Genomic DNA, 26,075 nt, shown 5'->3' on the forward strand with positions numbered 1-26,075 from the left:
AAGAACTCCATCCAAACAAAACCACTCTTCCAGCTTAATGAACATCTAGTTCTGTGGCTAGTTTCAATTGTAAACAAACTCCGGCTGTAATTGCCTTGCATAAACGGATTCTGATTGGAATTATTATTTGATTAAAGTCTGTGGAGGAGAGCAGGTGGCCTCCTTCAAATCAGCTCCTCTGTGCTGCAGCCACTAGGTGGAGTAAAACTGCAGACTTGTAGGAGGATGCTGATTCTCACTGACGGGGCAAAAATGAGAGGAAGTGTCTGGAGAGACTCTTCTACAAAGTCCTGGTACTTAAAGAGACTTCTATAAAGATGTCCTTTAGAGTTCCACACTTCTCTGACAACATCGTCTGTAGAGATCAGGGTTGTTGTGCTTAAAAGTTGCTATATTGCTCATTCCACATCTTTTGAAATCTTAACAAGATCTCCCTCCCCACTCCTCTTTGCTTCTGCTGGGGACACTTATCAGGGTTAAGGCGCGCTGTAATATTCATCTTCCTTGTTTTCAACCCCTTTATTCAGAGATAAACAGTCATGTCAACTCGCGCCGTATCTGCAATTACTCTCCGCTCAGCAGCCTTAAGCCGGCTCGCTAATGCAGGCTCAGACACAGAGGAGAGCTCCTTTGTGATCTTTAATGTCAACCCGGTGCGTCGCCATTCACCCCCGTCGAGGAACCGAGATGAGTCTGCGGCGCGAGCGTGGACGCCCACATCATGCCGCCAATTACAGCAATGTTCTGAGAACGGCCGTGTTTGCGTCAAACGCTAAAGAGCTCCACAAATCGGATCTTGGTGTTGGTGGTAAACAAGGTCACAATGCACGGGGCTGTTTCCTGTACCCAAAGAACTGTAAAGCTTTGTACACACTAGGCGTTGTGACTTACATTCAAGAATGTACTAAAATACACAATCTTGAATGCTTGTTTAGCCCATGGTGTTTACACCGTACAAACAGGGAGGAGCTTCTTCTTTTTGTTGTTTTGCTACTGTGCATTTACAGTTGGTAGCAGTTTGGTGTGAAATGTATAACCCCCGGCTCCTGTGGCTAGTGTGATGGCTCAGACTCAAGCGCCATAGTCTTTCAGTAACTTTAAAAGTGTGAGAGGAAATTCCACTGCAGACAATCACGTTTGACCTCTGTGGTCTGGCCTCTGTGGTGCTGCAAACCATTTTGTGAACCTACGTTCAACAGAGCCTGAGGCTGCAGCCATCCAGTACCCAAAATGAGCCATCTGCTGTAGCTAGACCACTCCCGCATCACACCTTGGCTGTAACGCTTACCACGTGAGCTTAAGGTTAGCTACACATTCTCAATCCCAACTCATCATATATGGCCGTGTGGTTTGGGCCCCCTCTGCGCCACTTTTTAACATTTTGGGTGTCCCCAACTCGTCGTTTTTTTGACATGGTGGCTGTTCATTTTTTGATGTACTGGCTGTTCCAATTAAAGAACGCATCCCTAACCCTCAAGATGCAGTACCGGACGTGCAATTGGTTCTGGGTTAGGGTACCAATCCGTGTCTGGAGGGTTGGGACCTCTGATTAGCATCTATGCCCCGGTACCAAGTGTCCCTCAGACCATTACCGGTTTGCAGTCCAGAGGACTGATTTAAAGGGAAAAGCCAGCACGACGAAAAACGACGAGTTGGGGACAACCAAAATATTCAAAAGTAACGCGGAGGGGGCCCGACCCATACGTCCATATATGACGAGTTGGGAGTGAGAATGCATTGGTATTAGCGGTACAAATCTCGTACAATCTTGCTCCCGTTTTTTTCATTCACAGCTCTATTCAGTTTTGTGAAAGACTAAATTGCTTCCCTACCTTTCTGACTCCTCCCTATTGCTCCAGTTGTAGGGGAATTTGAAGCTGTTGTAGTGTCCGAAAATGTTTTTTTAAGGAGGAGCCATGGCAACTTGGGACTGGCTACCCCTTTGCCGGTAAGGTGATCCACGTGGTGCTTGTGGGCAGAAGAGAAACATGTTTTCTCAGTGTCAACAGCTAATGTAGATAGCGACTATTGATGACGTCAAGCATTTAGAACTTGATGATATGTTTTCCGTTTGGAGCAATAAATGTAGGGATAGATCGAAGGGAAGGGTAGGGAGGCAATTAAGTTTCATCCTTGGTGTCATATAATATATATATAGTTCATTTTTACTTCATGATCAATTTTGAAACTGTTGCCACTTCCGCAAATGAAAAGGGACGCCATCCTTATCTGAATCCTTGATTGATTAAAGTTTGACAGTATTCAGCTTTCAAAACTTTTACAATCATTGGGCGTTTTGTATGTAAATCCTGAAACAGTCTTTAAAACGTGAGTAGCTACACATGAGCATGAGAGTAATGAACACAGAAGTCCACAATGTGCATCTACATAGACTTTTCATTAAAAGTGGTCACTTAAAGCACGTATCCGAGGGCGGTCTGATCATCTGGCATATCTGCACGTCACAACTTTTCTCTTTTCGAATAATCTTTCAAACTTTTTGTCAGCGTAAGCTCGAAGGACAAACATCTGTAAAAAAAAGCAACTGCTACCTCAGGTCTATCACACTTGAAGTGTTCAGGAGGGTTTTGCTGCGTTGCTGTGTGAGCACACATCTCTTTGCATGCGGTTATCCGTAGGGCCTAGCTAAAGCCCCAAAGGAGCTCACTGATGTTGCTATTTAAAAGGGGGATGGGGGGGCCGTTTGAAGGTAGAGGTTGGCTCTTTTGAACGGATTGCTTGAATGGCTTGCGGTATTTATTACAGCACCGTCGGCTCCATCTTAAGCTCGGGGGAAGGCAACTGTAGCGTTCTCCCGGAAGCCAAAAGATGATCTGCGAGCGCTGGATTATTTCAGACAGTCTGCCGATCAGACCTGCTCACGGAGAGTGAGGCAGAGGGGAGAAGGACGGACGCACAGGCTTAAAGTCAGCTTTTTTTTTTTATTTTCTTATCCAAGCTTATAGTGTGAAAGTAAACTTTGCCACGATAGGGAAACTTTGAAAACTGATGCTGTGTACAAGCGCTGGTAAATCAACAGTTTTTCAATCTGAACAATAGATAAATATCCAGAATGTCGTGATTAAAGGTATTTTGGGAGTTGCGAACTTGTTTGAGTGACCCCTCCCCCTTATTGATACTATCATACCCTCCCTGTGGCGTGTTCTAAACAGGAAATACTGTACCCGCTGGTTCCATAGAAGCCAAAAACCTATCGACTTCTAATGAGAAATAAATAGCTATTTGTCAGAGTAACTGTTCTTAGACATTTTTAATGTATTCTTACTAAATCTAATTGTTCGTGAAGCTTTTTTTTTTTTTTTTGAAGCATCTATTTGGCCAGTTTATAACGTGAAAAACTTCCAATAAAGAAAAAATGTGTGGCCTCATAGACAGATTTCATGTAGCCTGTTTTCAAGTGTGTGGACTTAAAACAAGCTCAATCCTGATTGGTTGACATTGAAACAAAGACTGACCAACTCTGACCAATCTCTGCTGACTGACTATTTCTGGCGCCCACATGGCGCATTCATATTGCAAAAAAATGGCAACTGAATTGACTTAATTTGGAAGTTAACCATTTTCTGTGGGTGATGTCACGCTCACTTGGTCCAGTTCTCAACTGCAGCCAATGGTTGTGCTCCAGTGTATTCAAAATATATCTTTCCTTGCAGAATGTGGAGCCAAAAAGTCTTATAAATGTCACAATTTCTGCCTGAACGAGTCTTAAAAAGACATTTGAAACGCTTGTGTTATCCTTTTCAGGACTCAGGGTCTGCTTGTGAGGCGTCTGGAGCCCGGAGGGAAAACTGAGCAGGAGCGTCTCTTCCAGGAGAACGACTGCATCGTCAAGATAAACCAGGGGGACATCCGGAACCTCCGTTTTGAACAGTAAGTTTGCAAACAGTAATATATATATATATATATATATACAGTATATAAATTAATATATATGATTATATTTATCATATATATTAGACCCTCCAGGATTTCGCGGCAGAAATCATTGATTGTTGCCTGATGTTGTGGCAGCTTTTGTGAAAAGTTGCAGAAAAGTTACGATGTTCACATTTTCATATTCCAACTCTTTTTATTGTCACATGTACACTAGGAAAATACTGTATCATCATCATATAAAACATTGTTGCGCTTTCATCAAACATATAAAGAACTGTAAAACCCAAAATGAATGCGTTCATCGCAAACAGGCGTGTCATAACCATTCACGCGTAGAGAAAAAAAGACAGAGAGGGCTAAAGAGGGTCCCAAAAAAAAGGAGCACGGCTCCCGGGAAGAAGTCAGAAGGGAAACGGTTGCAAAGCTGCGTTGACACCCATGACTGTTGTCACAGCAAATTGATGAAAGTTGCAGTGTAGTTGTGGTGAAAATGTAAAGTTGTGAGATATGCAACAAATCGCATAGTTTGCTTGAATTTGCACTAATAGTTGTGATTGTGAAAAATCACTCTTAGATATTTTCACTTAGATTGAACAGTCATATATATATTATATTATATATAATATTATATAACAATTAATATAAATGTCAGAAATCAAAACAAAATTTCATCCATTCATCGAAAGTGTTTTATTAAAGTTACCTAGAAAAACAATAATTTTGTGGAACCCAAAACCACGTGACAGTAAGTGGTGCGGCTCCGGACCTGACCCCCCACCCCCCACCCCCATAGCTTAGCAATAAAAACCAGAAATATGACTGAGATCCACTATTAGCTCACAATGACCTGCAATACTTCAGCCTCACTTCACCCTGTGACCCACAGCCGCTCACAGTCTTCCGGTGATGCATTTCCACTGACTCACCGCCGCCCTTCATTTCCCAAAGTGGGGTGAAGATGTAAGCCTGGCACTCCTCCACCTCCATTTACCCTGAGCCACCTTTCCTCTCACGGACATGAATGTGAAGATGCCATACGTGCCAAGCAGGGAGGACATCCCGTCCTTGGTAATCCGCTCCTGGAGAAGCCCAAACTTCTTGAGAGCTTTAAATCTTTCCAGTTAATTATTTTGTGTCTCTTTGCAGTTCAGACTCTTCCACGTTCACACACGTGTGCAATATAGGAAGATTATACAAAAAACACCCTCCCCTTGTCATGATTGTACATCGCAGAGAGTGACAATTTAAAGTGATAGCCTAATCTGCTACGATTGTTTTGCTTGGGTAAATATTTTGAGGCACTTCATCTAAGTGAAGGTAATGATGCGTTGATGGCGATGATTTATATTCAATGAGGCTCAGGTGGAGGCTGATTGCTGGAGAGATGTCACTGCGCATGTGGAGACTCTGGAGTGGAAGCTCCAGCACACATGAATGGTGGGACTTTTCTTTCAAAATACCATTAAAAATAAACTAATCTAAACCTCTGTGGGACAGAAATGAAGTCCTCTGGCCTACAAGCAGTTGGGTTTAGTTGCAGTTTGGACAGATTTTGTGCGGTTATGGGGGGTTCTAGACAAATCAAGTCTGAATCCAAACGTCCCACCTCGCCTGGGGCCCCATATGTCACAGAGTGGCTCTCTCTGAGCCAGTCTATCTATATGCTAAGTGTTACTGCTAACCAGAATAAACTCTTGTCTGGAAATAATTTTGACCTCTTGTCTGAGCCGATTTGGTTCATTTAGGTTGCACGGGGACAGCCAAAGGTCTTCCAGTCCAGACCTGCGCTGGGCTCTTTTCATGAGAAGTGCTCTGGTTTCTTATCTTAGGCCAGAACATGCTGGTTGGATGGGTAATAAATGTGGCTCTGAGCTATTCAGGGGGTGTCCTTTCCATTCTCCACATGAAAGTGGGGAGAAAAGCCAGCCCCCACATCTCTGAACAGGACGGCTGTAGGTTAATAAAATGACGTATTGGTATAAATTTAAAATTAGGGACAGGGTGTCCTTTTTTACGTTCTCTAATAAAAGAATACGTTTCTGGAGGACATGTTTGGTGAATTGGATTGTGGACAGAACAAAGAGGGAAGCTCCCTCTACTAATATGCATCAGTACAAAGAAAAAACAGGTTCCTAGAGTCAAGATGTTGGTTAAGATGATAAAACCTCTTTTTTTTTTTACAGCTTCAAATTCAGACTAAAGTTTTTTTTTGTTTGTATGAACACATACATGCAGGTTATATCTGGAAAAATAATTGAGTCCAAAAACAGTAAAGCATGGTGGTGGGAGTGTTCTGCTGTGGGGATATATAGTTGCTTCAGGAATTTCTGGTTATTTGTTTTACTTAAATCCCACAGGGGGCCAAAATCCACCTTAGGTTGCAGGTCTTTAAAAATCTAACTTCTTAACATTACTATGAATAAAATTATTCCAGAATAAATCAACTTAAACCTTAAATAACTTTCAATATTTGACTCCCCATAAAATATATATTTTGTCAAAATTATATAAGTTAGAAACAAGCAACATCGGGCCATTAATAACAATAAATTAAAATGATCTGGAGGGCCGGATTCGGCCCCCGGGGCTTAACTTTGACACATTTGGTCTTTATATCCTCCAACTTAAATATTGAAAATATTTCTATTCAAAAGTTAAAGGTTTTGATTTCCCAAAAGGGAGTTGTTACCTTCAGTTGCAACTGTATTGTCATGCATGGGGTTACACGGCTATTACTCATACCAACCTCAACTCCCCCCCGTGGCTCCGTATCTACAAAGCTAGGATAGTACATCATCCTACATGTACTTCTTATCACGTTAAAGCTCATTCGTGCTATCTGTCTGGCTGTCCTGTTTCGCCTGCAGAGCCCAGAACATTTTCAGGCAGGCCATGCGCTCCACCGTCATCCTCTTCCACGTGGTCCCCGCAGCCCTCAAGAGGCAGTACGAGATCCTGTCGGCCACCAAGGAGATCGCCTCCCCCCAGTTAAACAGGGTCCGCTTTAGCCAAGACTCCCAACATCCCGGCTACAGGTCAAGTCTGGTTGGAGGGTCGTCAGTCAGATCTGGATCGCAGTCCAGCATGAACCACAAGTGGGTTTTTCTTCCAAAAGATTGATCAAAGCAAAGAAAATGGTAAACTCAAACTAAAAAGGCTGTTTTCTTCTTGCTGCAGTCACCAGGGCCCGCTTTCAGGGAGCACTCCTGAGATGAGCCGACGCTTTGCCACTTTACCCCCCTCTTTGATCTCCAAGACACCTCCTTCCTCGTCACCCTCCCTGCAGCGGAGGATAAGCACAAACATACCGACCACGTCCTACCTGAAGAAGAGAGGTCGCAGGTTCAACGTCCAGTTAAAGAAAGGTATGGTATTTCTCGGAGTATAGAGTATAGACTAGAGTAGAGAGTATAGGCTGACTTTTTGCATAGTTTATCCTGGGGTATTACTTTTATGTGATTTATATATATATATAAATATGTTAGAGGACACTGTAGGTGTATCAGTATTTCCTACTGACAGGAATGCAGAAGGAGAAGAAATGCTGCTAAGTCTGAATCAATGTACACACCAGGCAGCTGATATGCGAAACAGGTTTACTGAACACACTTTTCGCACACTGTGTTCAGAGGCTTGGTGCGAAAGGTCAAAATTTCTTGAATCTTGCTCGAGGCTTTTTTTTCACAGCTTTATATTTATGACTTGTAGTCATATAATTCCGGCCAGATACAAACCACAAATATTCATTTCTCCTCCACGTGTTTTGAAAAGCACGCTACCAATACTTGGCAACAAAATCTTAGTCCCTGATTGGTCAAATCTCAACTAGTTTAAGTTTTAATGTGTATTTAATGGCGTTTTGTAAGTAGAGCCTGAAAACTGACTAAAACACTTGGGTAGCATAAAGCAAGAGTTTTGAAGGCGGTAGCCTGAAATGAGCATGTAGGCATGTTTACTTAGACTCTTCTTTGGAAGTGGTCACTTGAATGTGTCTATCCAAACATAGCATTACGCCGGGCTTGGTGGAATTATATGTTATATTATTATATGAAGAATTTAATAGATTGAGTGACTTGTAGAGATGCAAAGAGTTTAGTTGACTTGTTGGAATATTTTATTATACTATGGTTGTCTGAATAAGTGTCCTTATGTTGCACAGTACTAGATTCCTCCTATGTTCCATTAAGCTAATTAAGTATCAACATTTAAAACACACTTTGAAAAATATAACATTGGCTTAAATAAAAAAAATAAATAAAATAATCTGTCACACCTAATATTTTTGAAATTACTCAATGTCAATAAAAAAATTTGAATGAGATATTTTTTATATTTCAGTTAAACTGATTCTGTGAGGTGACCAAAACCAAGTAATTTAATTTTTCCTAAATAAAAATAAATAATTTCTGTTTTTCACTCAGTGAAAATGTTCTAACGCATATAACCTGAAAATATAAAGTCCATTTAATCCAATTGTTAATCTTTGAGCAAATGTACTTTTTCAAGTTGTCTCAGATAAATAGTTCAAGTTCACAATCTAAGAAAACTGAATTTTATTTTAGAGTTACACTTTAATTTAAACTGGGTCAGAACACATTTCTTCATGTATACAATATTTATAGTTCCATGAATGCATTTTATTTCAGACATACAAACAGGACATCTTTTAGATGTATAAACAGTAAAAATCCAGCGACAATGCACTTTTTGCAAGAAAAATGTGAAGAAAACAAGCACATGTCTACATTTACCTCAAAATAAATCAGACTGATAGCGCAGACCTAATCTTTGTCTTCAAAGTCTGCTTTTTAGAATCAAACTAACACATGTTTGCAAGAATAAATTCCTATACTGAACTCTGCAGTATTCCTAATATGGACTAAAATGTAATAAACTTCTGCAAGGCCCTACCAAAACAAGTGATTATATAATAAAACAGCTCCTTTTATGATTTTTCTCATCTAAATAAATGTCCCGTCCAATTTCTATCAAGAAAAATGAAAAATAAGTTTATAATAGACTGCTTGTGAGTATTAAATTTACTTTTTCATTGCTGAATCCATTTAGACTTGATCCAGCATGGTGGAAATATTCTTTTTTCCTTCACGTCGCTCTGATCCAGCTGGGGTTCGTCCTCAGTGGACTTGGACCGATCCCTGCTCTTGGAGCACTTCTATCCCGCAGTGGTGGACTAACCGCCACATCCCGAGTCACATTCATCTGTTTGTGGCGTTGAGTTTTAAAGGGATCCGGTGCCAATACAGCGCCGGGGCGCTCTTTTTTTCCGTTACGGAGAGAAACAGATGTTTGGTTGGAAGCTGGCAAAGAGGTCTCTGCTGTGAGCGTCGGGGAACAGCATGGCGTGTGAGGGCAGCAGCGCGGGCTAAATGCGACACACTCGGGGGAAATGCATTCACAAGCTGCTCTAATGTGTTTGGCGGAGGCTTCTGAGCTCTGCCTGCAGAGCTCCTTCAGAGTGTGGCCTTCCTAGAGGAAGCTTGAACCGCTTTTATTTGTTTATGATACAATAAAACTCCTTTTCTGGGTTTGACTCTTTCATTACACTGAAGTCAGGGGAAATGTTGGTGCACCCCCAGCTGTTTCCAATAATTTCGTTTATGTTCACATGCTCCTCTGTTTGCAAGGCGTGCTTGCCCAACTGCGAAGGGTTCAAACGTCATCGTTTGTGATGTAAATGAAATAAAAAGTGTCATTTCTCAAGACATAAAAAAACATTTGCCTGATGACAATAAGTCAGAAAACTTAGAAGGCACTAAAATCTAGAGGGGTCGAAGGAAATGTGACCCCGAAATGTATTTTGACATTTCCTTTCGATGACTATCAGCTTTTATCGCGGCTGAAGCGCTTTTAGGAGGGCGCTTGTTCACGATGTGTAATTGTTGTCTCCCAGTCTAAGTGGCTCGAGTGAATCTTGAATGACAAATGAACAAGAGTGCCTTGATGAAATAATTCTGTTTGCAAAGGACGCATTTGATCCATGAAGTCATTGTAATGTGACCCAACATCTACCAATGTCTCACCACTTGATTGGCTCGATTGGCGTTTAGATTTCAACCACCATATTTTCTACATTATAGGCAGCACTTCAACCTTTTTTTTTTTTTTTTAAAAAGTGCCCCTAATAATCTGGAGTGCCCTAGCCTATATATGGATTGTTGCGTGCTGCTGCTGTCTGGCCTCTTTTCCATCCAGTTCCCTTCGGCTCACCTGGCAGGTGTGGCCAATCTGCCTTGATTGGCAGGTGGTGCCCATATAAGCCAGAGGAGGCCACACCAAGCCAGGCAGGGAGCAGAGCAGCAGGCTGGGTGGTGGTCTGTGTGGTGTTGGTTTGGGTTACTTTTCGTCCTCAGCAATCTTAGATTGCTGGGTTTTGTTGTGTTAGTTTGGGGTTGGACCTTGGTAGTTCTGATTTACGGGCTTTGTTTCATTTCTGTTCATTAGGTAGTTTTCTTAGGCAGCCCTTAGCAGGGAGCTGCTGACTCCGACGGTTGTCATGACTGGGTCAGCAGCTCCCTGACTTCTTTTTCTTTTGGCCAAGGTTCCAACTCCATTTTGGTTTGTTCTTTTTTAACCTTAACCACTAATTTCTTTGCTTCATTTCAGGACACAGGTTTTCCGTTTGTTTAAATAAACTGTGTTCCTTTTATGTTTGGTGTCCGGTTGATGTTATTGTCCCCACTGATGGCTATCCCCACCTAGACTCCGGGCCAATTTTCTATTGGGGACGTAACATGGATTATTTTTGGTTCTGTTCGTCAAAATGTCAATCTGCTTTTTTTTTCTATGCTAGGTGTTTTTTGTAAACATGCTAGCAAGGCTAACATGTAGCGGTGTCAGTCCGAATTTCTTCACTACTCACTATATAGTGAGTTTCTGTTGCTAGTCATTTTCTGTTGCTGTCCGAATCTACAATTCCACTACATTAGCAAATCTAGACCACAATGCATTGCAGCTGAACAATTTTTGCCACAAAAAAAACATGTTTAAATGTATTTTTTTTTAACAAACCATCCACATTATTATCATCAGAACACAGTGGAGTCACAAAGAGACGTCGTGAAATGTTCACATTGATTTGATTTTATTCTTTTATGAAATGCAGTGAGAGAGATATAGTATGTCCTTTCCATCAAACTCATTTTGACAGGTGACCTTTGACCTCCACATTCCAAAGTGATGATGTAACAATTTGATATCAATTTGATATAAACTTTATATACACTTTATATCAAATCAATATAAAGTTTATATCAAATTGAGATCAAATTGTTACGTCATCACTTTGGAATGTGGAGGTCAAAGGTCACCTGTCAAAATGAGTTTGATGGAAAGGACATACTATATCTCTCTGCAGTGGTTGAAAAAAAAGAAAAGTAGTATGTAACATGGTATCCGGATTGCTTTTACATCCAGGCCACTAGCTAGTCTTGCATTATATAGTTTTTTAATGGTTATTGATTAAGGTGGAAATTCAGATAAAAGTCTAAAATTTCCAAAATCGAGTGCCCCAGAAATTTCCCAGAATTCTATGTGAAAACCCAGTGTACATTACTGTCCACTAGATTTGGGATTATGGACCACAATGCATTTTGTTTGAACGATTTTGTTGGGAAAATAATGTAATTAAATGTTTTTTTTCCCCCAATCAACATTTTCATCAGCAGAATAAAGTGGATTCGTTAATAAATACAAATATAGTTAAAATACTTGTATTAATTTGGCTTGCACTCTGTGAAATGTTCACCGTTTAAAAATAAAAAAGTAGTGAGCATGGCGTCCGAATTGCTTTCAAAATCCATCACTCTAGATTGGTCTAAGGTCAGCATGGTGGAGATTGATTGACAATGTCAACAGTCAATCAGGATGCAGAACACAATGTGGTGTTCAAAAAAAAAAAAAAAAACTTGCATAAGTGCACTAAAAAATATTTGCATAACATATTGTAAGGAGATGTTTGTTGATTTTAAGGACATACAGAGCTACTGTGTACTGTATTTGTTCGGTTTACCACTGAAAAAGATCTTCCTATAAAGTTACTTTCATAGTCTAAAATAAATCTTTTTTTAACTATGAAAAAACAAACAAATCTAGCAACTTTAAAAGCAGATTTTCATCCCAGACAGCCAGTATTGCTTTTTGCTTTTCCTTTTATTGTTGCTTTTATACAATTTGTATGTTCAATATCATTCCTCTATAAAAGCCTCTTTTATTCCTGCTATTAGTTTTGGATCAATCTATCTGAACAGAGGAAGTTTTTTCAAGAGTCAATCACAAATAAATGGTCTGATATTCTAAAAAATGTTCTTGACTTCCAGTGGTACAAATACAAGTTTTGTCCAGCTGAAAGTCCTTAAACACAAAAAAATGTATTTTCTTAAATGTCTCTTTTTTAGTGAATAAGTAACTTGTAGTTTTTTGACGCGCTGGCTGTTCCCATTAGATTTAGAGTCCCCAACCCACGGGACGTGGTAACGGACATGGACGTGGTACAAGTTAAGGGTTAGGGTACTGGTACCTTTAGACACAACTGGTACCAGTTAGTACTTGACATCACTATCGACATATGTCTGAAATATTTAGTGATATCTACCTGTGTACTTTTTCTCCCATACAATTATGATTTAAGATCTAGTTTTTTATGACATTGCCTCTCAAATCATTTTAAGTATTTGAACCCCAAAAAACTTTTTGCACACAGATAATAGATGCAAACTATATCTCCTTTTGAACTACCAAACTGCCTTCAAACACAGCGAAAGAACCTCCACCAATTACTTCATCCTGCATTGAGAGTCTGCCAGGCGTCACAAACAAACTATAGAAATAATATTCTGCATAAAACATGCCTTCTATTCCTGTACCGTTACCACGCAGCACCGACGGGGAGATCAGAGGGCATCATTATCCCAAACAGCTCAACTTTTCACCTCTACAAGCAACTTCTTCATCACGTCTCTGCAAGTTTGTTTGTGTGCGGCAGCTCTGGAAAAGTTGGTCGGTGCTCTTAGTGTTCCATCGGCGGATCATTGTCAGCCCTCCTGACAGACAGTTCGACAGGCTGCTAAAGAGACATGCAGGGAAAAAGTAGGTCATGATGAACTATCAGAGGTGCTGACAGCTCTGTGAAATGAACAGCCTCTTTGACATGAATGCTAAGCGCCGCAGTTACTGTTTAGAAAGCAGCGAGTGAAGCCGCACTGCATGACTTTTCCAACTCGCGCTGCTGGAAATGTTGACACATCGGTTATACTTAGTGGAATCCTGTCCATCTCTACGATCACAGATCCTAATCGATCAGCCGGTGACATTTTGATGACAGGTACGCCCCCTCAAATGTGTTAAATAGGAGCTAAAATCCTACCTCTCAGGTATCTGCGTATCTGCTACTGTCAGAGAACCATAAAAATCCTCAAAAACAGACAAGTTGAGCTCTAAAACTTTAAACTGAGTTGCCCACACACATAAAAAATCCTCTTGACGGATCTAATTTTTTTTTATCAATTTTTACTTGATGTAGACTCATTTAGCCTCCAATATAGAAGCTCTATGGTACAAAATAGTTTATAAACTGTAAAAAATAAATCGAATATGCCATTAAATGCCATGCCCTCCGCCTCGTGTTTTAATGCGATTTGCAATCCATAATCATCCATTTTTCATACTTTCCTGCTTCCAAACCAGCCTTTAATCTGACCAAAACCATGCAATGATGGCTTTACTGTCCACATCCACCAATGCACAGCACTCAATTTTGGTTTCTAGCTTTGATACTATTTCCATAGTCAGGAACGTGTTTCCACCAAAGCGCACAAACGGGACACACCCATGGTGAAGCTGGAGGGAGATGCCAGCACGGGAGCAGAGATCTTTAGATTTAAAACAGTGGAAGATGATGATCTAAAGTGTTTTTTGGTTCCACTTAAAGACCCACGCTAATGACAATTGTGTATTTGACCCTTTATTGTCTCAAATATGCGACAAACCACTTCGGCTTAAAAATTAATTAAATCTACTTACAAGCAAAAAACATAAACTAATTTTTAAATAGCTGGAAATAAATTCAGGTGTTAAGGGGTTAACATGTTCTTGTGGGATTAAGAAAAAAATATTAACGGACGTATATTAGGAAATAAGCAAAATTGCATTTCTGAGTATTTCTTTAATCAAATTGTTGTGAATCAGGATAAGACAAAAAATGCTGGTTCAAAAAGATCATAAAAAATACAAAGATCCAAAAGTTCTTGTCAGAGCTTAAATAGATGGATGACGGGAAGTGTGGGTGGGCTAACTCTGGTCCAACTTAGAAGAAAATTTCTAATGAACTCTTGCCGCTCTACAGAAACTATGTCCCAGAAAACAACACTGGTTTTATGAATTTTGCTAAAAATGATGATCATAATTAAAAGACCACTGCAAACGATTTTCCAATAGATCAAAACATGATCAGAGTGATCCATCCTTTAAGTATGATTAGTAGCAAAAACACAAATCGACATGAACTTGTACTTCTAGTGAGATGTAAGTGGAGACTCAGTTTATCTTTCTCTTTTTCTTTTAGGAGAAGAAGGTCTGGGATTCAGTATCACCTCTCGGGATGTCCCCATTGGAGGAACTGTTCCCATTTACATCAAAAACATCCTTCCTCGAGGCGCTGCCATCCAAGATGGCCGACTGAAAGCGGGAGACCGGCTGCTGGAGGTAAGGTTGCACTTTCCAAATGTATCTCTGTCACTGTGACACAGATTCTGTTCCAAATTCATCTCTTTTTTGGATTCTTTACGTCAAAACTAGCAAAGGTTTTGTTAAAAATCTGCTAGAAACTTTAACCTGTGGGCTTCTTTTTAATTGTCTCTAGTAGCTACACCTCAATAAAGTGAAACATCGGATTAATTAATAAAAGCTCTGTAATTTGTTACATTTAAAATAATAATAATTAGTCAAATTTTGGAGTTTCTCCCAAAACTTTAATTTGATGAAAACTTTTGTTAAATGATCCAATGTTTCACTTTTTTAGTCTAGTAAAATCGTCTCAATTCTATTTCTCTGAAAGTGGATTACAGATTATCTGTCAGCGGAGGCAGACTTCCTCCCTGGGTGGAGGCTGGTTTCACTGCATTCATGTGCTCGTCTTCCTGCAGGTGAGTGGAGAGGACCTGAGTGGGAAGAGCCAGGAGGAGGTGGTGGCCTTGCTTCGAGCCGCTCCCATGGAAGGGATCGTGAACTTGCTGGTGGTTCGGGACGAGGACTCCCTGCTGCCTCGGGAAGTGGTCAGTACGGCGCTCGTATACAGAAGTCCAGTGCATTCACAGATGGGTCGCATTTTACAAGGAATATTGCAGCATTTCAAATTGCGTAGATCCACAAGGTTGTGTATACAGTTGCAAGTAAAATGTATTTTAATTGTATTTTTTTTAATGTATTTATTAAACAAAAGGTAAAAATTAGCAATGTGGGTGAAAAAAGTAAGTGAACCCTCCAGCTAATAAGTGGTTCTTTCAGCAACAATAGCCTCATCTAAATGTTTTGTTGACCAGTTAGGGGGAATTTTGGACAATTCCTCTTTACAAAACAGTTTCAGGTCAGCAATATTCTGGAGATGTCAGATGTCAATTGGGTTCTCAAGGATGCGCCGCAGAATCTCAGTCAAGTTGAGGTTGGTTTTGGTCTGCGCCCGCTAATAGGGTCACCCAACGGATCACATACCCAACGCTGAGTTCATGATTGGTTAACGGGATGCATTGTCTTTGGGAAATTTCAGATTTTTTAAGTAAATATGCTGCTGATTTGATAGTCTTTGGGATTCATTTTCTACCAATGCCAGCATTCCTTCAAGGACCTGAAGCAGTTAAGCATTCCCTAACCATTATGCTCCCTCCACCATGTTTCATTGTTAGGATGAGGTTCTCATGTTTTTTGTTTTTTTTGTTTTTTTTTCCAACAGCTGAGCAAACAGCTTATGTGGAACAGATTTTACTGTTACAATGGCGTTATGAATCTTCAGACACACAAGGTGTATATTTGTATAAACTCCTCCTGTATTTGAGTCTAAACTTTATTCATATTAATTATCTTTGTGTACGTTTCTTGTTAAATTGGATGGGAAAAAACGAATGTGGAATTTCTAATGAGTACATTTTTTTGACAGTCAAGGTTTCCTCTTTGATTTATTCCAGTGAACTCCAGTTTCAAATAATGTTTTTCTTATCACAGATTGGCCTACAAATATATAAGTATGTGGCAGAGATGGAGAGCAGCAACAGAAACTCAGCTAAACAAAAGTATCTCTTAAGATGAAGTAATAGAAAAATAGAATATTGGTAAACCTACCAAAATATGAATAAAAATATGAATAAAAACGGAATCGACACACATCTGCCACAACCTCACACACACTCGCATCGACTCAACACAACCACGCATGCAATGACACGCGGGAATGACGATGCATACGAAATCCAGCTTTTGTCTTCCTCACACCCACAGACGAGCAGCCCCCCCCCACTCTTCAGACGTATTCAGGGTGACTTTGGTTGTCACGCGGCAGATGGCGGAGCTCATGCCCTCGCCCAGCCTTGTGCTCTGTGAATCTGACAGCAGGCCCGGGCGTCACGGCCCCCCTTCCTGGCAGACCAGGAGCTTCCGACGCCAACCTCACTTCCACCCGTAAAACCTCAGCCTGGCACGCGAGCTGTTAACCCCGCCGCGGGAGCTGTGACACGTTTTACTCCGGTTCCTGCTGTTTCCTCCTGCGAAAGCGCGCTCATTTCTCCGCACCTGCAGTTAGACACAAATTTACACAACTCATTTGCCGTCCTTTAAAGAAGAAAATCCTCCCTTTGAATCCAGAAATCTTTAAACCTGCGTGCTTCCTGTCATACCTGCCAATCACCGACTCTTTAACCAAACCAGCATGTGCTTCAACTCCAACTGGAGGGATGCACCCCGCTGATTAATGCAGCCCTGACAGCAGCTGAATGATGCCGTGAGCGGTGATAAAAAATGCACAGCTGCCCCCGGCTCGTCTCCCCGTGAGTGTTGCTGTACGAGCGCCGCTCCCACCTCCCCTGCATAAACCTGAGCGGGGGAAAAGAACAGGTCCGTCCTGAAGATGCTGTCTAATGCTCTCTATATTTGGACCGTGAATTCATAATTCATCTGTGCTTTTATTTATTTATTTTTTGCTGCACATTTGCAATTTTTTTCCTTTTTTTTTCTTTTTTTATTTAAATGTACCCTCCACCCACTGAACAATCTAGCAATGCTTCCACAAATCTCAATAATCCCAACAAGAATGTTCATAAAAATCAGATAAGGAGGCCGGGGCTTTACCAGTGACAGGTATTGCAAATAAAGCACCGCAGAAAAGCACTGTGGGTAATTGCTTTCTCTGACAAATCAGGTAAGGGGGAGTGTGTGTGTGTTTTTTTTATTATTAATTCACACATGAACAGAAACACATAAACACCATAAATGATGATTCGCAAGCTGTCATTCACATTATTGCCTCAATGAAAATGCGATATTTGCCAAATGCTGCAACGTGTTGGACAAAAACACCAAATTTGCAGCTACATCCGAAAAATAAATAATAAAAAGCTTAATATTTTATGTTTTTTTCAATCTTCTTGACATTTCCCCGCTGACGTTTCATGCCTTTGCCCTTCTCCCATCACCAACCATTTGTTTGGAAGTTTTATTATATGCTTGCTGCACGGTGCACACTTCCCAGAGGAATTAATTTACCCTCCCAGCATGTTTGTGTTGCATCTTTAATTAGCACGATTAGACTTTGTTTTGACACACTTTCAGCAGCAGCTCGCGAGCGCTTTCAATAAACATGCACTTGCCGCGGAGAGAAAAGGTTAAGCAGAAAATCAAAGGAAATGGGGTACTGCTCCAGTTACCTGCACGCTCACTTTTTCCCTCTCCACTTCAAGGATATTGATAGACTTTTTCCGGCAGATGCGGAATATTACATCGGGGAAGCTGTGCAGCTTTGAAACAGAAACATTGAACGCAGACATCAGATAAGGCGGGACCTTCTGGGAGCTGCTTTTTGCCCAATTTAATGGAAAAATATGTCAAGTTTCAAGGTGAAGGAAAGTTTGATGGAACTTTTTACATTTGGGGCTTAGAGGTTAATTAGTCTGGGTTTATTTGTTTAAATGAAGACTTTAAGGATGATGCGTTTACTATCTTATTTACCATAATCCACCTTTGTTAATCAAAAAAAAATTATGAAGATTTATTTATTTATTTTTTTTTTTTTACCAAATGAGAATAAAAAAATCCTAAATTATTCTTTAGGGCCTTAAATGATTACTCTATTTTTTTTCCATTATAAGGCACACTTATAAGTCTTAATCTTTTTTTCAAAAAAATTTAATCTGTTGGGGCATATATATGAATTTGTCAGTCTGGTTTTTAATGAGTTATAAACAAGATTGAGTGTTATGGCTAGTGTTAAACTAGATTTTTTTTGGCATATGTTACTAATGCGGTTGGAAGTTAGAATACCCACAGTAATGTTTGTTTGGTGGAATCAATCTGTTTTTTTATGCGTTGCAAACAAGTTTGGGAGCTACAGATATTGTTATGCTAATGTGGCTAACGTGTAGTGGTGTTAGACTGTGGGTATGTCCAAATTTCCACCCTAATCCCTAAATACTAAAAAATGATATAGTACAGGACTATATAGTGCCTTGGATTTTAAAAGCAATTCGGACATCATGCTCACCACTTTACTTTCGTTTTGCTAAACGCCAGAATAAACGTCACTGATTTCATGAAGTGAAAATCGAATCAATACGAGCATTTTATGACATCTATCTATGGCTCTAATGTGTTCTGATGATGAAAATGTGGATGGTTTGTTAAAAAAATACATTTAAACATGTTTTCTTTCTCGTAAAAATGGTTCTACCGCAAGGCATTGTGGTCTATGTTCGCTAATGTAGTGAGCATTGATACACACTAGTTTTTCGCAAAGACATATTGGAAATTTACTGGGGCAATTGTAGATTCAGACAGCACTAGAAAATGTCGAACTCACTATATAGTGCAGAGTATGGTGCATAGGAAGGGGATTCAGACATATCCAGTGTTATTGTCACTTTACTAACAAGGTCAGGGGTTAGCAAGGTCACATTCATTTTTGTGTTAGCGCCATTATTGTTTTCTTACGTGTTGCAAACAAGGTTGGGAGTTCCAGGTATTGTGAATATGCTAACCCAGCTAGTGTGGCTAACATGTAGGATACATAAACTGTAAATAAGAACAGAGCCAAATGGGGTGTGACATCCCTCACTAAAATTGTCTTTCCTCTGGTTATGGCAAGATGAAGCCAATTTGGTCGCCATATTTCCACGATACAAGTGCCACCATTTGGAGCTAGTTGATAGCTATTGGTCCGAGTCAGTCTGAATTACATTTCTAGGGCACCTACTGTCGCTATTTTTCTGACGCGCACAAATCACATTTCCATCGGATTGGTTAGTTTTAACTTTAATAACTTGTGATAATGAAACAACAAGCGTGTTAATAAAATGTATTGCTGTGAATGCAGTTAATAAACTCTGACTGATAGACTAATCTGTGAATAAAACAACATATTTAACATAAAATTAAAAAAAAAATGAATTAATGACTAATTTATTGTATTTGTCCATGATGGAACCACTGGAATTGTTAAAAATAAACACATTTTCTTTCAACTTTCTAACTACCATAGAAAAAAAATTATTTTGTTAAGTCAAAATTGTTTTAAATCCACCAAAAACTAAAATATTCTTTAATTTGGGTCATGGAAAACCCCCCAAATGTCCTCTGTTGATACCAAACCAAAAGGAGTTCATTCACTTGTATAAAAATGTCCTCTACTAAGGACAAATTTGCATTGCACTTTCTTGTGTAATTTTTGGGATAAAACAAGACACAAATTTACAGTTGTAAAATTAAATTAGCTTTAATTCTATTTGTTCATGCAAGGCAGCTTACCCAAAAAAACCTCGAGGTAAACCTCCAGAAGTGCAGAAAGGGCATCAAGATAAGCAGCAAATGAGACTGATTTAGTTCATTGCAAGCTTTAAGGCTAATATCTCACTTGGCTGCTCCAGCTTACGAATAAAAAATCTGAGAAAATGGACATCTTGTTTTGAATTGTAATTTCATAAATGTAAATTTCTTAAATGAATTTTTGGCCTCACATTTATGTTGCAAGCAAACATCAGTAAAGAGTGAGATTCTTAATTCTTCCTTCATTCAGTCACACCTCCGAGGCAAGTGGGAACGTGATAAGACATTTATAGTAGTTTGTGGGCAGGGCTGAGACACTGGCTGCTGCATCATCTGAAAAAGCCTTCAAATCACCAATTAGCTTGAGGTTCCAAAATGTCACAGAATATTTTTTTTAAGATAAGGATTACATTGTATAAGTTTGATAGCCACTGTAGGTCAGCCAAGTATAGGATATCGCAGGTTTATGTTGCAGCAGCAATTAAAATCAACTTTCGTGTTTGAAGAAGTAAAACACTCTTGAAATGTTTTTGCAACTCAAACTTTTTTACTGTAATGTAGGATAAAACAAATTCATTTTTCATCTACCAGTTTTCATCTTAGATAGCGGGCGCTTCAGATTTTTTTTCCCAGTATAACATAGTTTGAAAAGATTTGCTCAACGCGAGAGTAGATGTCTACTACAAGGTTCATTGCAGCACAGAGAGAACACTTTTTAGGGCCAAAAGACAGCAAATATGCCTTTGAATTCCGCACATGAAAGTATAAATGTATTTGGAGACACATACACGCTCTAACATAGCCTCTGGGTGTTTTTTGTCTTGTTGCAATCTATCTCCCAGCAAGCAGCGCTGTTTGTACTTACCGCTGCAAGGAGAACATATAGCTCAGATATATTTGGTGAAAATTACATTTCCAACATTGGCTTTTCTTGTAATAGCAAAGACAAATGTTTAGGGCAGAAATCAAAAAGATGGGGACTCTGGCTTTCTTCTTTATACGTTTGTCCGCATGCCATTATTTGGAACCGAGGCCCATGGAGACCCACCTGCTGTCTTTGTAGCTCCTAAAAGTGGAAATAAAACACATCGACAGAGAAGAAGTGGACCGGTTTTTATGGATAATTTGAAAAAAGTCTGGACAAAACCATTCCAGATGATTCAAAAGTATTTCCTCGTTAATCATAGATCCTTTTTTTCTAGCATAACTGCTGCTATCTGACAAGCAGACTCATAGCCTAAGCATATTTTAGGCAAAATTACAAACACTTAGTCACTTCTTGTAAAACCTCATGCACAATATGGCCTCAATTAGTCCCATATGCTTGAGTACCATAATAACATTGTCCACACCTGCCCTTTGTGACCCCTGCATGAACGGCATATTTTATTTCCAATTGGGCTGGAGAACAAATGGGCATGCCCAGCCTGGATTGTAACACTCGCGACCACATAAAGGCAATTAAACACTACATTAAAATCCCCTCTTTATGATCATATCACACTTGTCATTGATCCATTAGTAGTCGTATCTGCCAAGCAATGGGAATCTTAATTGCACGATTAATTCTAGCGTCAGATTGATGTGACAGCCGAATTTATGCCTCGTGTGAGTGCCCAGGATGGGGTAGACAAATGCGTGACAATATTGGTGACAATTATAGCAGACTAATGGCCTGTTTCATAAGTGCCAACCCCTGTGGCCTGTTTTAATATCCAACCCCTCCCCAGCATGTTTTTACCCACTAAACTGTGGCTGATGCTGTCTGGGCTGCTTGGCTTGAAGCCTGATTTAGGTGCAATAATCAGACTTTTTTATGGGCAAAGATGCTGCAAAATAACGAAAAAGATTTAAACTAATTTGCTGGTTCCTCCGATCTTTGAGGATTGCGGCAGTTTTTGGTGCAATATTTGCTTGGTATAAAGAAGAAAAGCTGTAGTAATGATTTATTGAGGATGGACAACAATAAAAGAATGGGTATAGGACAAACAACATCAAGTCCAGCATGTTCAGGCAACTGAACTGTTGGTGGTAAATGATGTGCTCTTGGGCTTTACTCACAACTGCCCTTACAGATCAACACGGGCTATGCGAAGAATGGGCAAACCCAGAGTAAAGAGTAAAGTCATAAGCCGCTTAATTAGGGAGTAAATGTTCATCCTCATTTTTATCTATGGGTATGCTGCAGGCGATATGCAAAAAGATAATAAAGGGGGGAGTAGGTGAGACAGAGGCATTTCACACACATTTTTCATTTTTTTTCAACATCTCCAAACCCTTGTGCAAGGAGTCCATTAGTGCTGTTCAAGTGATGATTGGACTTTTCTTCCATGCACCCTGACTGTTAGAATCTAGTAAATTAGACAATGAGAGTGTAGGACATCCAGTTTTGTATCATCCTCAAACCCTGCGTGTGCAGCGTTGGTGCGTTGTCAGTAAGGAGCCAGTACTCGCACCTTCCCAATGAGTAGAGTGTGGTGTAAGGGCGTCATACGACAGCATCACCTGTACGTCATCAGTGCATGTAACTTACATTATCCTTACCAAAGTTTCACAATACATTAACTACATGCACGACAATCATATGGTCCATTTTCATGATGTTGGTTAAGCCTTGTGTCTCCCAAGCCACAACTGAACTTCAAGACTCACCTGCGCTCCCTTTAAGAAGTGGCTAGTCCTTTCTACAACACTCTATGGACCCAGACAACCCAAGAACCACAGCAACCATTTGTGTGACTAATGGGTTTTATACCACCATTACCTTGATTAAGGACCAACGTATTTTACAATCACATGTTCCATTCACCCATGTGCATATACATTCACAAACACACAGCCTGATGGTAATTCTGTTGTCAGACAACCACCAACCTGTAACCATCAAGTTCAAAACTACCTAATACAACCAATGAAAAAAACCTGTTAAAGAGTAGCCTCCAGCTCTACAGTTCTACTACTAAACTTCTTAATAGATTGTACCACTATCCATCCATCTCCTGAATTTGCTCAACCCCTTTTGTGGTTACAGGAATGCTGGAGCTGATCCCAGTTACTGATGGTGGGGTTCACCCTAGACATGTTGCCAGCCTGTTGCAGGGTCACCACTTGCAAGCTATGTTCACAACACATCCTGGAATGTGCATTCAAGCTATGACTTTTTTTAATGAAAAGTCTATGTAAATGTTCGTAAATGCGTGTTTTGAACGTTCAAAACTCTTTCATTTTTAACACTGTTTTGGGGTTTTACGCACGGTCATTGAACCAATGATGACTGTTAAACCAGGTCAGTCAGGGACTTGAATTTGGTAGGCGTATGGATGACCCCCCCCTTTCAATTGCCAACCGTTTAAAACTTGGAGTATCATGAAAATCATGGAGAATAAATAAATAATTGTGATGTTATGTCAGAATAGAACTGTGAAAGAAAAAGTCTGAAGCAAGCCTCTTCTAACCGTAGTTGGCAGACGTGCGCTAGTATCGGGTAGCGACAGTCGCAATATCGATATTTTGGCACACCCCTAGTAACCATAGTGCCTGAAGAAAAACCCTGTCGAAATGACTCAGCCAAGATTTGAACTAGAGCCTCATCGCTGTTATGGCAAGAGCACTAACTACTCTACCACCGTGCAGCCCATTGCACAACAAAAATCTTCCAGGAATGTTTCCTGGAATTCATTGGATTTATCCTAAAAAATAATTTTCTGAAAACTAAATTATGTTTTTCCTAAGTAAGATACAAGTAAGACTTTGGCTGAAATCTCTTCAGCTTCAACCGTGTTTCATCCAGAGGGCGGCTTTGGCTTCTTTCACTGGAGCGGCGATAAAGATTCCTGTGCCACCCACAGCTATGCCAAAAAAGACATCTTTGCAGTTAATATAATTAGGTGTCTCTCAGAGTAATGCCTTCGTGTATCCTGGATGGATGATGTAATCTGTGGCAATGTTTTACTAAGAAAAGGGTGAAAGTCGGAGCCTTCCTTCTGGCTCCATTAAGTGCTTTATTTATGTTAACAGGTGACACAGCCTTTTCTGTTAGCTCAGTAGAAATTTGGCAAAGTGAAAGGAATCCTTTCTCGCCCTCAGTCGAAATTACTTTATATTAATAAATCCCTCATATTCTCAGACGAAAACTCCAAAAATAGACCAGCTGCTAAAATATGACCTGGTTTAATCAGCAAATTGGCGTGCTGGTTTTTCTTACTTTTCAGTGTTTCTAAGTTTCCTAACTAATTTTAGAAAGGTATAAAGGTGGCGTTGGTGACACATGCTCCGTCATTATTAAAACTAAAGCTGTCGGGAGTCGTCGACAACAATGCCAGACTGGTTAAGTGTGTCTGATCATGTGGCCGTGATGCCACCTGTTTTCGTTTAGCACTTTTTAAGCAGCTGCTTCCATAATTACGCTTGCTTTCAGTGTGGTTCGGAGTCCAGGATGGCGCGGTTCACTACTGCACAGTGCTGATAAACAGTGTTTAGAGGACACTTATTGCAGTGCAGCTCTGCTGCTGAAGGGGATTCACCGTCTGTTTCCAGAACACATCACCGGGCCAATGCCTGTATTTGGTGTTGAACTCATCAAAATGTTTGCCGTGAAAGGAGAGGCATCTGCTTGATGATGTGCGTCTGCTGTCTAACACAAATGAAATGTTTTTTTTTTATACATTTTCAGTTTACAACCACTCATACTGAATCACCTTTTTGATTCAAAAAGAAGAAAAAAAATCTTTTAGTTCTTTTTTAGACAGTAAAAACTACTAAAAGAATACATGTGTAGACCTAATAAATGATTAATTTTGTTTACATATTTTGTTGCTGTGCAATGAACTATTGTTAAGCTGTCGACTTGTCCACCATTACCTTTTTTCACTAAGGCATAAAAGAGGATATGATACTTAGGCCTTAGTCACATGACCCATATGGGTGCTGCAGGTTTTTGAGTTGTCCATACCCATGAAGGGTAGTAGACAGGAGCAACTGGATCATAATTGGCATAATCAAAATGGAACATATGAATGTATGTGTGGTAATTGTATCATGAAGTATTCGTAAGGCTAATCTAAGTTGCATGGTCTTATGGGAAAGGAGTAATGATATCGTATCATCCCCTACAGCATACTCTAGGCCAGGGAAGGGCAACTTTCTTACTCGTGGGCCACAAAGGGTTCTAAAATTTGATTGAAAATGACTTTAAAACACTACGTTGTGGAGTTTTTATTTAAAAACTGTGGTGTTTGATCTCATGATCTCATTTTAGTGCCATTTTCACCAATCGATTGATGTCACTCAGGAAAAAACTCAAACTCAGGGAAATGCTGTGTTCATGTGGTGTTGGAATAATCGAGAAATGACTGTCCAACCTGAAAATTACACGATTATTGAAAAAAACAACAAATCTTTTAAGACACTGGAATTACAGGGAAAGTAAAACAGTTAGAATTGTTTATTCCAGTTTGGCGGGCCTGATTATATGTTTAATGGCTCGCACCCTTGCTCTAGTCGTTAGTATGATGCGAGTACTGGCCCCTCACCAACTGTCACAATGCCACATGCATGGGGTGTGGAGGTGATGCGTAAGATGCCTGTAAGATGTCCACACAAATAACACTTCAATTGTCTAATCAACCAGGTTGTGTACAAGAGCGCGCTTACTTATTACGTAATTACCACTAATGGGCTCCTTGCACATTGCACAGGGGGTTAATGAAATGAAAAAAATATGTATGACATGCCTGTATCTCATCTACTTCATCCTTGTTGTATAAGTGTTTGCTACGACCTGTCCCACAGCATACCCGTAGAAGATGTGCATCAACATTTTCTCTCTACGGGTTCACCAAGAGGTCAACAACTGCAATACTTTGTATGGACCACCTGCTTGCCACACACTGGTTTAGGCATTTTTCGCACAGAAATAGATCATATCCACCCATAGGGAAAGTTGTGACTAAAGACTAAAGACCACTGAAATCATCAGGCTTCCACTACTATGCTTGAATAGGTGTCATCTTCTCCATTGAACAAGAACTATTCTGAAAGTCATTAAGACTTATGAGGTCTTTGCTAGAATGTCTCGGTTTTTTGAGGCTACATAATTAGTACATTCTAGAAGAATGTTTGTTCGCGACAGACGTGGTGCAGAG

General features: G+C 40.0%; 1 protein-coding gene across 2 annotated transcripts in view; it reads left to right on the plus strand.

Moving 5' to 3' along the window:
* The window catches only part of LOC112151407 (partitioning defective 3 homolog), a 438,282-nt gene that overhangs the window by 198,661 nt on the left and 213,546 nt on the right, over positions 1 to 26,075 (plus strand). The window contains exons 8-12 of one of the 2 annotated variants that reach the window (XM_024280344.2): positions 3,766 to 3,891; positions 6,765 to 6,992; positions 7,075 to 7,262; positions 14,477 to 14,621; positions 15,062 to 15,185. In XM_024280344.2, the coding sequence (XP_024136112.1) occupies positions 3,766 to 3,891; positions 6,765 to 6,992; positions 7,075 to 7,262; positions 14,477 to 14,621; positions 15,062 to 15,185 (811 nt within the window). Of the gene's footprint in view, positions 1 to 3,765; positions 3,892 to 6,764; positions 6,993 to 7,074; positions 7,263 to 14,476; positions 14,622 to 15,056; positions 15,186 to 26,075 lie in introns of both variants that reach the window. The other variant, XM_024280343.2, reaches the window with a different exon arrangement.

This window comes from Oryzias melastigma, linkage group LG20 (genome assembly GCF_002922805.2).
Source record: "Oryzias melastigma strain HK-1 linkage group LG20, ASM292280v2, whole genome shotgun sequence".
NCBI classification, from domain to species: Eukaryota; Metazoa; Chordata; class Actinopteri; order Beloniformes; family Adrianichthyidae; genus Oryzias; species Oryzias melastigma.